The sequence below is a fragment of the Ictidomys tridecemlineatus genome, chromosome 11, assembly GCF_052094955.1.
Source record: "Ictidomys tridecemlineatus isolate mIctTri1 chromosome 11, mIctTri1.hap1, whole genome shotgun sequence".
Lineage (NCBI taxonomy): Eukaryota > Metazoa > Chordata > Mammalia > Rodentia > Sciuridae > Ictidomys > Ictidomys tridecemlineatus.
The window spans coordinates 130,071,514-130,084,434 of NC_135487.1; the positions used below are offsets into that span (position 1 = coordinate 130,071,514).

A 12,921-nucleotide genomic window follows, 5' to 3' on the forward strand; every position below is an offset into this window, starting at 1 on the left:
AGCGGTGGCAACAGCAGCAGCAGCAGTGGCTGTGGCGGTGGCAGGCGGGCGGGCGGGCGGGCGGGAGTGGGGAGCGAGGCACAGACGGGAAGTGCAGTGGCCCCAGGTGCAGCTCGAAGGGACGGGGGGCCCCCAGCCCCGGGCAGATGCAGTGTCCAACTTGATGCCACCCTCCGGCGTCTCCGGTAAGTGCCCCTGCCCTCTGTCCCCAACGGCAGCTGCCCTTTTCGGTAACATTCTCAGAGACAAAGCCAAACCCGGGAGCCTGTCAATGGAAGAGGACTGTACCCCGCCCCCGCCCGCCAACCCTTGCTCCCGCCACCACAGGACTTTCATGGGTGCCCCTAGGTGGAAGGACTCCATGGAGACCTCCTCCATTTTCTCCCCAGAGATCCCTCTACCCCTGGGCAGAATCTCCCCCCAGGGTCAGTGTGGATAATCCAGAAATCTTTCCTCCAGCAGTTCCCTCCCCACACAGGACCCTACGCCCCAGTCAGGTGAGCTTGGAAGAGGACACCCATGTTCACATGTGTCTCTGAACTGCCACACGGGGCCAGGAGGACGCTCTCCATCCTTGGCAGGGGGGATGCCCCCACCCCATTGAAGGAGAGAAAGAAATGGCCCGACACCTATCTCCTCCGGCAGAGTGGCTGGAAGCCAGTCCCGTACCCATGGAGCTGGGCAAGTTTGTGATTAAATTAGCCACCTGATAAATAAGAGAGTCTGGCTCCAGGTCCCCCAGCCCCTGGCCCAGCAGGTTTGGGGGACTAAGAGGAAACCCACAAGAACGGGAAGGAGGGAGGCTGGGTTCTATGCTCCATTGCACTTTTGCTGAATGCAGAGCAAAAAGGATGAGCAGGAGCTGCAGCGACGGTGATGAACAGCTAGCTGTCAGGTGGACTTCCCAGAACAGGCCCAGGAAGGAGGGGGGAGGCTGGGCATTCCTGTCCCTGGAGAACTCTCTCGGCATGCCGGATACCTGTTAGGTTAGAGTAAGGGCAGAGGAGGCCGCTAGCAGTCTTTGCCCCTGGCCACTCTTTTCCATCCTCCAAGCCTCCGAATAGTTCCCTGCATCCCCTCTGCCGTTTCTTGCACCCCGTCAAGTCTGATGCTGGGGTCTCTTTCTTCAGTTTCCTCTGAGGTGGATAAAGGATAGCCTCTGGAATGACTCTGCTGGCAGAGGATGGGGAATGGAAAGGAGGGGGAAGAAGTCGCACTGTCCTGTGTTCCACTTGGGAGAAAATAGGGCACAAAGCAGAGAGCTGACCCCACAGGACCCAGAAAGCCTGAAGCTCGGAGCCCAGAGGTGATCAGGACCTGCAGCCGGGGGTGCTGCCTCCAGGAGAACCCGTGGCTCTTGCCACGATCACATCAGCCGCCCCTTCCCCATTCCAACACTTTCCCTCCCTCCGGGTCCCTGTTGTATCAAACAGGGCAAATTGAGACAGCCACTAAAGACCTCTTTTTCTCTATCACCTTAAATCTTCCTGATATTGCCCAGGCTCCTGGTACCAAGAACCCCCGATGTCTGCTGTGCCAGCCAAGGGCTCCTCTTCTCCCCACCCCACAGCATCGGGCCAGATGCTCTCTCTCCTCCCTTATCTATGCCTCCCAGAATCACAGTCCATCCTAGCACAGGCCAGAGGGGACAAGTGGCTGTCTCTTAGATTCACAAACAGACTAGAATCAAAACACTATTAAGAAGTGTTATAAGGGCTGGGCCCAGTGGCACATGCCTGTAATCCCCACAGCTCGGGAGGCTGAGGCAGGAGGATCACATATTCAAAGCCAGACTCAGCAATTTAGCAATGCCTTAAGCAACGTAGTGAGACCCTGTCTCAAAATAAAAAATAAGAAAAGGGCTGGGGATGTGTTTAGTGGTTAAGTGTCCCTGGATTCAGTCCCTGGCATTAAAAAAAGAAGAAGGAGGGTTATAAGAGAAAAGTGAGGACCAAACCACTCACACCCTGGGCAGCCTTTGCAGGAGAGGAGGGGTTGGTAAGAGATTCCCAGCTCCCCCAGAGAGTGCCCCCTGCACCCTGGGTCACGGATAGTGTACAGCTGGCTGTCATCCACACAGGCATCCTGGGGAGGCTGGATCTCCTAGTCCAGACTTCAGGCCGTGGGCCAGGCTGGACGGGTACAGAGACAAGGGGCAGGGCCTGGGGTGACAGCTGAGTCGAGGACCTTCCTTGAGCCCTAGGCAAAGCCATCCGTGACAAGGGACAGCAAGGGTAGGCTGAGAGGGAGAGCAGCACTTGGGGAGCAGGTATCAGGGAGAAGGGATCTAAGTTATTCCTGGACCCTACAGACACAGGGAGAAATCATTACAGAAAGACTCAGAGTTACTTCCCTTCTGCTGCCTGTCCCATTCCAATAAAACTTCCCCCCGAGAAATCAGGTTGACTAGGGGTTCACGAGGTAGTTGCAGGAGCACAGAGCTGGTTATCCAGGCCTGGGATGGGGGGGAAGGAAAGATTCCCCAAAGAGGAGTCCCAGGAAGCCCCAGGAGGTGGTGCCCCAGACAGAATTCTTCCTGGCAACGCTAAGACAGACCAATTTCAATAGGGAGGGCTTGAAAAAGTCCAGGTCACCATCACCTGAAGCCACATCCTCTCTTCCAGGACCCGAGAGGCGATGGATGCAGCCACAGCTCCACAGCAAGCCTGGCCCCCGTGGCACCCCCTCCTTTTCCTGCTCCTCCTGCCTGGAGGTAGCAGTGGTAGCTGCCCTGCCGTTTGTGACTGCACCTCCCAGCCCCGAGCCGTGCTCTGTGCCCACAGGAGACTAGAGGCTGTCCCTGGGGGACTCCCGCTGGACACTGAGCTCCTGGACCTAAGTGGGAACCGCCTGTGGGGGCTTCAGCGGGGCATGCTTTCCCGACTGGGCCTGCTCCGGGAACTGGACCTCAGCCACAACCAGCTCTCGGCCCTGGAGCCTGGGGCCTTCCATGGCCTGCACAGCCTGCTCACCCTGAGGCTACAGGGCAACCGGCTCCGCATTGTGGGGCCCGGGGTCTTCTCGGGTCTGTCTGCCCTCACGCTGCTTGACCTCCGCCTCAACCAGATTGTTCTCTTCCTGGATGGAGCTTTCGGTGAGTTAGGCAGCCTCCAGCAGCTGGAGGTTGGGGACAATCACCTGGTGTTTGTGGCTCCAGGGGCGTTTGCAGGACTGGCCAAGTTAAGCACCCTCACCCTGGAGCGCTGCAACCTCAGCATGGTGCCGGGCCTGGCCCTGGCCCGGCTCCCAGCACTAGTGGTCCTTAGGCTCCGGGAACTGGATATTGAGAGGCTGCCGGCCGGGGCGCTGCGGGGGCTGGGGCAGCTAAAGGAGCTGGAGATCCACCACTGGCCATCTCTGGAGGCTCTGGACCCTGGGAGTCTGACGGGGCTCAATCTGAGCAGCCTGGCCATCACTCGCTGCAACCTGAGCTCTGTGCCCTTCCAAGCTCTGCACCACCTGAGCTTCCTCAGGGTCCTGGATCTATCTCAGAACCCTATCTCTGCCATCCCAGCCCGGAGGCTCAGCCCCCTGGTTCGGCTCCAGGAGCTGCGACTCTCAGGGGCCGGCCTCACTTCCATCGAGGCCCACGCCTTCCACGGCTTGTCCGCCTTCCACCTGCTGGATGTGGCCGATAACGCCCTTCAGACCCTGGAGGAAACGGCTTTCCCTGCTCCAGACAAACTGGTCACTCTGAGGCTGTCTGGCAACCCCCTCACCTGTGACTGTCGCCTCCTCTGGCTGCTCAGGCTCCGGAGCCGCCTGGACTTTGGCACCTCCCCGCCTGCCTGCGCCGGCCCCCAGCAGGTCCGGGGGAAGAGCCTGAGGGAGTTTTCAGACATCCTGCCTCCAGGGCATTTTACCTGCAAACCAGCCCTGATCCGAAAGTCTGGGCCCCGGTGGGTCATTGCCGAGGAGGGAGGACACGCCGTTTTTTCCTGCTCGGGAGATGGAGACCCAGCCCCCACGGTCTCCTGGATGAGGCCTCAGGGGGCTTGGCTGGGAAGGGCAGGGAGAGTCAGGGTCCTAGAGGATGGGACGCTGGAGATCCGCTCAGTACAGCTGCAGGACAGAGGGGCCTATGTCTGTGTGGTCAGCAACGTAGCTGGGAATGACTCCCTAAGAACCTGGCTGGAAGTAATTCAAGTTGAACCACCCAACGGCACTCTCTCTGACCCCAACGTCACTGTGCCCGGGATCCCAGGGCCTTTCTTTCTGGACAGCAGGGGTGTGGCTATGGTGCTGGCAGTTGGCTTCCTCCCCTTCCTCACCTCAGTGACCCTCTGCTTTGGCCTGATTGCCCTCTGGAGCAAGGGCAAGGGCCGGGTCAAACACCATGTGACCTTCGACTTTGTGGCACCTCGGCCCTCTGGGGATAAGAACTCTGGGGGAAATCGGGTCACTGCCAAGCTCTTCTGACTTTTCCTTCCACCCAGGGGACCCAGACAAGTCCAATTCAGACACCCAAGGGAAAGACAGAACCAAGGCCACTTGGACCAGAACCTCATCCCAAGCAGCCCAGATCTCCCCAACCCGCCACCTGCCTCTTGCCAGCAAGTAGTGACGCCTCCTGAGAAAGGGGCTGCTGTCCGTGCCTTTCCAGTCTGAGGACAGCACCGTCATCTCTTCTCCGAGAGTGCAAGGATTTGGAGATCTAGACCCTGTAGTCCACCCAGCCCACCCTTCATCCCCACCCCATGTGGGGCAGAAAACAACCAAGGTTCCAGTCTGCCACTCTAACCACTAGGCTTTCTTTGCACAATTACATTCTCTAATAATCAATACCAATTGCAACCATAGCCAAGATTGTTTTAGAGGTGAGACTCACAAGTGCCACTTGCTTCTTGGGGTCTTTGCTCCTTACCCAGGAAGTGTCCCTTTCTTTTCTACTCCCCATCACACCTCAGCCCCAGGCTGTAAGTGTAAGGAACTAGAGGCCAGGATCCTCAAGCTAGGAGAAGAGGATGCATGCGTGATATGGGGGAAGATGGACCACACACTGGGCTGTGTCTGCATGAGCCAACACCTTCCTCTGTCTGACCATTAAACCTGCTGCCAAAAGGTCACTACACTCGCAGCCAAAACAAAACACCATCTCTGGAACGTTCTTTACTTCAGTCTATTTCCTCCCGTCTACCCCTTTCTGCCTATTGACCATGTGACCCAATGGCCTCACCTCCACCTAACCCAGTTTGACATACGGGGTAAGGGGGCCTACCAGCCTGGAAAGATCAGCGCTCCCAGCTCCTTTCGGTCTCAATCCTTTCCCTTTTACTCCCCTTCTCTGGAGCTGGGGCAACTTCCAGGGGATCCCGGTGCAAAAATCCCAGCTTAGGATACCCAGCTCCTCCCCTCCTTTCTAGTTTTTCTGGTGTCAGATTCCCTACTGCACTGGTGGGGATAAAGCTAGAGGAAGCCCCGAGAAAATGACTAACAAATGCAAAGCTGTCAAAGGAGAGAGACCCAGATTGCAGAAGGTGCTAGGCTGAGGGACAAGGGAGGGCAGCCCAGCGAGTGGGAAGTGGAGGGGGAAGGAGCAGCAGGATCTGCCTGCCTGGTTACTTTCCACTTCCCTTCTGTAGCAGTCCTGGTCTGTGTTTGGCACAGCCCTAGTGGGAAGCCGTCTCTGGACAGACGTCACCCAGACAGGGAAGTGGAGGGAAGGTTTGGAACTGCTGACTACCACAAAGTGTTTCAAACAGAGGACAAAGCCAAGCCCCAAAAAGTAGAGATGCTGAGTGCTCAAGAGATCAGGCGACAGTCTCAGCATCACCAGAAGGGGAGGAGCAAAAAGGAGCCCAGCGGAGCAGGAGGAGGGACTGACAAGGGGAGAATCACGCGGCCCCAGGGAGCCTTGCTTGCTCTGCAGCAGCATCTGCCCAGCGTCCTTAGTTCCCCTCCTCCTCTGGATCCCCTCCCACCCCACACCAAACCACAGGCGAACATCATGAGCTTCCTAGCCGCTGCTGTTTGTCCTTGGTCTGAGGAGACTCCACTCTTACTACAGTCCCAGCTCAAACTGTCCCCGACAGGTGAGGGCAGCCAGTGCTACGGAGGAGGCAGAGCTGGACTTGAGGCCAGGCAACTGCTCAGTGGGGCACAAGTGAATGTGAGAAGCCATCAGTTTGGGGTGTGACTGAAGAAATCAACATCCATGAGAAATAGGTATCCCGAGTCCTCCTGCCAAACTCCCCCACTGTGCACAACTCAGTCAGCATCCCAGGGGCTCCCCCACAACCTCCCCCAGCTTATTAGATTAGGACTTGGGAGTCTGGCGCCAGTGGCTCTCAGTCTACTGGTCCTCTCTGCAATGCAGATAAGGGCAGAAGCAGCCCTGCTGTTGGAGAAATCTCCATGTGGCCCCTGGGGCGGGCAGTCAGGAACAGATGAACGTCTGGCACAGGGTTCTGTGCCACCAAAGTCTCAAGAGCAGAGATGCCAAACAGAAAAAGAAGTTGAGTCACATGTGTAAATTCAAATTTTCTAGGGGCCCATTGAAAAAGTCAAAATGACGCAGTATGATTAATTTCAAAACTAGATTTTATTTAACCCAATGTAACCAAACTATTTTTATTTCAACATGTTATCAATATAAAAATCAGTGAGGAAACACTTAACATTATTTTTTTATACTTGGTTTTTGAAATCCAGTATATATTTTATATTCATAGCACATTTTCAATTAAATCACTAATTTTTTTTTACCAAAAATATTTGTATATAAATTTCATTAAATTCACTGCTGGAAAAGTAGATTCACACATCAAAGTTGTTCCAAACATACTGTTTTCCAATAAATGAATCAAGTATCTGTTTTAAACTTTAAACTGGTTATAATTAAACAAATATAAAATCCCATTCTTCAGTTGCACTACCACCTTTAAAAGTGCTCAATAACCACACATGGCCAGCAGCTACTATACAGCTAGAATGCAGCTCCAGAAATGATGGCACTAAGCATAGAGAAGGGTCTCCCTAGTAAACAAAATATTACCCAAGAAATAGTGTTCCTCTCTACCACCCGCCACTCCTGCTCTCCTTTCCCAGTTTTTCCAGGATAGCTTCAACGGTTAAAGTGTGCTAAGGAGACCAGGTTAATGTAATGAGCATTTCTACAGCTTGTCAAATCAGCAACAAGCCAGTGCCCCCTCTTTAAAACACACACACACACACACACACACACACACACACACACACACACACATCCCTACCTTTCGGTTATGGATAAACCTTTATTTTTATTTATTTTTATGTGGTGCTGAGATCAAACCCAGTGCCTCCCACATGCTGGCAAGCGCTCTACCACTGAGCCCCAGCCCCAGAGTGCAGTCCCTCCTCTTACCTGACTGGAAAGGCCGCTCTTAGGCTGGGTATGTGCGCCAGTGAGGATGCAACTGCCACTGGGGACACGAGTGGGTATACCACATGGTTTTGTGGGGCATGACCACATGCAAGGATATGATAGAGGCAGTTCAATGGCAGCTCTGTCCAGGGTGGGAGAGAAGAAAACCGCCCAGAGAGAAGAAAACATTCACTTAGGGCTTCCTCCATTTAAATGGCCTTATATGTTTTTTTACTGAACCCTCCCATCAACCCCGTCTGGTAGGTAGGCATCTTAACTCATCAACTCCAGGTAAAATAGGTTAAGTCACTCGCGTTGCTCGTGCACAGAGCTAGTTACTAGGGAACCCCATCTGAACTCAGGTTGGTCTGCTTCATCACACTGCCACATTCACTGCTCTTGCCTCTTCTCCCAGGACCTCTCACTTGCAGGACATAAACTGTGACAAAGGTAACATCTTCGACCCAACTCATTCTAAACTTGTAGAGCAACAGATCTGTTGTTAATCCCCACCTTCCTTCCACAACTCTATTTCAGGGAGTCGTTTTTACCATTTCGGCTTCAGCCCTTCTCCCAGTGCTCAGCTTCTGTCTCCAGGACGGGCAGAGAGGAGCAGAAACTCCAGGAATCAGGCAGACTGATGTGAAATGCCGGTCTCGCATCAAAGGACTCTCTTGTGATTAAATATGAAGGCTCTGAACTTCCTAGTTCCTTTTCTGGGTTCTAACCTCAGCAAGCTCTTAGGTTAGAGAAAGGCTGTTCAGAAATGTGCCCTATGGTGGAACAACCAGGGAGCTGTCTGAATCCATTCACTCTGCCCACCTTCTGCTGCCCGAGCTTGGCAGGTCCTCACGAAGTCATCTCATCACACACATCTTCCACCCCTACTAGCCTCCATCTCAGTCATGGTCTCACCTACGCTGAGGGAACTTAAACCCAAAGTACTCTGGCACCATTACAGCGGGTCCCATTTGGGCCCTTGATATACTCTTTCTCTAACTTCTGACTTCCATTTCCTTAGCCAGGCTAGATCCTGACTCAGAGAATGAGAGCACTGCAAGGCAATGATCCTCAACCTTGAATCATGGGCCCTTGAAAATAACTAGTGTACTTTAGGAACAAAAATGTTTATCCATTATCCAGTCATGTGGAAGTCACCAAAGATCCTATGGAATGCAGGTTAGGAACCTCTACTGTGGGCCAGGTACAATGGTACACACCTATAACCCCAGAACTTCAGAAGCTAAGGCAAGAGAATTGCAAGTTTGAGGCCAGACACAGCAACTCAGCAAGATCCTGACTCAACATAAAAAATAAAGCTGGGTGCAGTGGTGCATGCCTGTAATCCCAGTGACTTGGGAGGCTGAGGCAGGGGGAACTGCAAGATCAAAACCAGCCTCAGCAACTTAGCAAGACACTTAGCAACTCAGCAAGACCTGTCTCTTAAATAGAATATTAAAAAGGGCTGGGGTTGTGGCTCAGTGGTTAATTCTCAGTACCTGGGTTCAATTCTCAGTACCCAAATAAGTAAGTAAATACATAAAAATTTTAAAAATTTAAAAAGGCTTGGGATGTGGTAAAGCTTAGGTTGCCTTTGTTCCCTGGGGCCCAGTGGAGGCAAGGAGAAAGGCTGGGAAGGACCACAGAGTGAAGGAGGTGTTTAGCACAGATGATGGAAAAGGCCCTGTCCCCTTCTCCCACAGTACTCATTCCTCAGGGACAGGCAGTGTGAGGATCACTCATACTAGAGAATATCTAAGACTAGAGATTCTCAAGTCATGTTTTGTAAGGGAAACGAAGCAAGACTTAAGAGATGGGAAGTTGAAGCCAGAGAGGCTGGGGAGAATCTCTCCCAGGATACCTGCCAAGGTTCATCAGTCTGATCTAAAGATGCAATAGCACCAGCATAAATTATGAGAATAAGGCTCTTGCTCCTAGTTGCTGGTTTCTTTCTTTTCTTTTCTTTTCTTTTTTTGAAGTTGTATGTGGACAGCATGCCTTTATTTTCTTTGTCTTGTTTTTATGTGGTGCTGAGGATCGAACACCAGTGCCTCACCCATGCTAGGCAGACGCTCTACCACTGAGCCACAGCCCCAGCCCTTGTCGCTGGCTTCTGATAAAGAGGCTGGATAAATGAAAGAGAAAGGGCTGGCTCCTATGGTTGGCCAAAGGAGAGGTGAGTGCTGTTTCTCAACGACTTGGGCAACTGAATGTTCCTTGACTGGCTCATCCACATGTTTTATGGGAAGGGAACTTTGTGAGCCACGGCTCTGGAGTCAGGCTACCAGAGTCTGGGCAGTGAGGGCTGCCCAGACACTAGCTAAAAATCTACTCTTCTGTTTCAGGCTTAACAGCTGCTCACCAAATTCTCTGGGAAATCCAGGCCTTCTGTTAACTTATTTCACCTACTACCTCCTGCAGCTTATTCAGAACTCCCATCAAGGAAAGAAAAGAGACTCTAAGGAACTGGACATGAAAATACAGAAATTACTATTCACCCCATCCTGCATCTCACACTCAATCTCTCAATTCTGATTTGGGTTCTTAGTAGGAAAATGATATAAAAATTCCAAATGCACGGTGACTTGAGAGTGAGTTTGGAATCCTCTATTAGAATCACTTCAACTAAAGTTATTTCCTCTATTCCCCCAACCTCACCAGCCAGTTAGAAGTTAACCCTCTCTTAAAAAATTTCCAGGAATAGTGATTCCACCTGGCTTTTCACTGCCCTGATTAAGAAATCCCTCCTGTCGTGTGATTTTAACTTTTAATCCCCACTTTGTACTTCCATTTCATTTCCTCCTTATTTGCCCACCCCACCCTCACTGGAGCTAGACAATGATGATCTATAAAGTAATGCTGCACCTTTTAGAGCAACACTGGGCATTCCTTGGATTTAAACTACTCTGTAACCTTTCTAGAGTAAAAATAGCTATAGCAATCAAGACACTCAAAAATCTAAACAAGAGCGGGCTGTGGATACGGCCCAGTTGGTAGAGTGCCCACCTGCACATAGGCCCTGTGGTCAATCCCCAGCACCAACACACACACACACACACACACACAAAAATTCTAAACAAGAAACATGTAAATGACGAAAACTTTAAAACACTACTGACAGGACATCAATGGCTTCAACTTATAGGAAGATTCTATATCGTAAATACAATTCTCCTTTAAGTAATCTAAAAACATGTGATTCCATTCACAATAACATTAGCCACATTGAAGTAAATTATGGCACAATATAAATATATTACATAGTAATACAAACAAATGACTTAAAATTATATACTCCATGACTGAATCTCACAAATACTTAAGCAAAGGAAGCCAGACTCAAAGAAGTATATACTCTGTAATTGTGTGTGTGTGTGTGTCAGATAAAACTAGTTTATAGTACTAGAAATCATTATCCTTGTGGGGAATACTGACTGGAAGGGGACACAGGGGGCTCTGATTGATAATGTTCTGGTTTTTGAACTGGTGCTGGTTACGAAAATGTATTCCATTTTTCAAAATTCATCAAAATGTGTACTTTTTTATATTTTTCTGCAGGTACACTGTACATTAATTTTTAAATTGTGTTAAAAACCCAAAGTATAGCAATTAAAAAAATAAAATAGAAGAACATAGATATCAATGGAACAAAATGAAAAATCCAGAAACGAACTCAGAGATACTTGTAGAAATTTGGGTACTATAAAGATAACATTCAAAAACAATGGAGAAAATAAGAGTTATTCAATAGGAAAGGCTGGATAAAACAAAATAAAATTGGACCTCTATTTCACATCTTTATACAAAAATAAATTGCAGATGAATCAAATATCTACATTATGTGGGATGGGGATGTAGTTCAGTGGTAAAGCACTTACCTTCCATGTACAAGGCCATGGGTTCAATCCCCAGTACTGCAAAAACAACAGACAAAAACTCAAAAATTCACATACAAAATGGTAGTACAGAAATATGAAGTAGTTTTTTAAAAAAAAAAAAACTTTGGTGGGAAACTTCTCTAAAGATGATATGAAATCCAAAAGTTATCAAGGAAAATGTTGATATGTTCAACTATGTATAAATTTTTAAAATTTCATTTAAAAAATCACCATAAACAAAGTTAAAACAGAACCAGCTGGGCGTGGTAGTGCATGCCAGTAATCCCAAAGACTTGGCAGAAGCAGGAGTATTGAAAGCTCGGGGCCAGCCTGGGCAACTTAGCAAGACCCTGTCTCAAAAATAAAAAATAAAAAGGGCTGGGAATGCAGTTCAGTGGTAGGGCACCCCGGGGTTCAAACCACCTCCACTACCAAAAAAAAAAAAAAAAGGGACATAAACCTGACTGGGAAAAGAGGAAAATATTTTTAACTTAAATACAAAGAATAAATATTAAGGAAACATTCAATAAGCAATAAAAATATTAACAAAGTATATAAATATATAATTAACAAAAATGCAATTGCCAGTTAAAAGACACTCAACCTATAAAGAAATAAAAATTGCAATGAGATACCATTCACACTGTCAAAATCAAGATGTGATAACACTGTGTCAGTGTGCTATGAAACAGCTTTTCCACACATTGCTGAAGGAAGAGAAAACTTGGACTTCTGAGGAAGGCAATATGGCAATGCTATACTTACCCAAATCCTTTCAAACACTGATAGTGGAATGAAAATCAGAAAAAAAAATTGGGAGAAAATGAATTTGCAAAATTTTTTGTATCCAAATGATAAAAAACAACAACAATGCATACACTTCTCTGACCTAGTCATTGCATTCCTAAGTATCTAACCTACAGATACAGAAGAGCAAAATGAAGTATGCTTGCATATCAACATAACTACGCTAAAGGACTTATTTAATATATCCTAATATATGCTGCTATGAAAAGACTTCCAGATTATATAAAAGGAAATTGCAAAATGGTATGTATGCTATTGACTGGCTATATATATGTGTGTGTGTATATATGCACATATATAATACCTATATTGCACATATATAATACCTGTACATATATATGCTGACATATATATGAATGTTAACGTATGAAATATCTTGCCTCTTTAGAGGAAATCGTCTGTAATAACTTCGGTTTCTTCTGACTCTTCCAGAATGTACACGCATTACTTATTCCAAACACAGACATATTTTTAAAATCGATAGAAGTTGGGCACGACTGCAGTCCCAGCCCCTGGAGGAGAGGCTGCGGCAGGAGGATCGCTCGAGTCCAGGAGTTCAAGGACAGACAGCCTGGGCAATAGAGCGAGACCTCTCTGAAAATAAAAATAATAGTAGAAAAATAAAAAAAAAAAACTGAGTACCAAGAGCATGTCCTAACTGATGGGAATGCAATCTTCTATCCCACGAACCTCTACGGGCGCTCACCGGGCACTGCGACAGCAGCGGGGCGGCGGCCGACCCAGCGACCGGGCGCGCCCGCCGGGGAGAGCCTCGGGCCGGGCTCGGGCGGAGCGCACCGAGCGGGCGCAGCGGCGGCAGCAGGGCCCAACCGTTCTCAACGGTCCGGGGCCCAGACGACGGCGGGAATTCACTCTGGCGAAGCAAACTGCCGC

At 49.3% G+C, this 12,921-nt stretch overlaps 1 protein-coding gene across 1 annotated transcript; it reads left to right on the forward strand.

Annotated features, from left to right (window-relative positions):
- The first annotated feature begins 73 nt into the window (after positions 1-73).
- On the forward strand, positions 74-5,089 carry Lingo4 (leucine rich repeat and Ig domain containing 4). The gene is made up of 2 exons (XM_005331236.4): positions 74-185; positions 2,625-5,089. The coding sequence occupies exon 2, from the start codon at positions 2,638-2,640 to the stop codon at positions 4,417-4,419; it is 1,782 nt and encodes a 593-aa protein (XP_005331293.2). The 5' UTR covers positions 74-185; positions 2,625-2,637; the 3' UTR covers positions 4,420-5,089.
- The last annotated feature ends 7,832 nt before the right edge of the window (positions 5,090-12,921 follow it).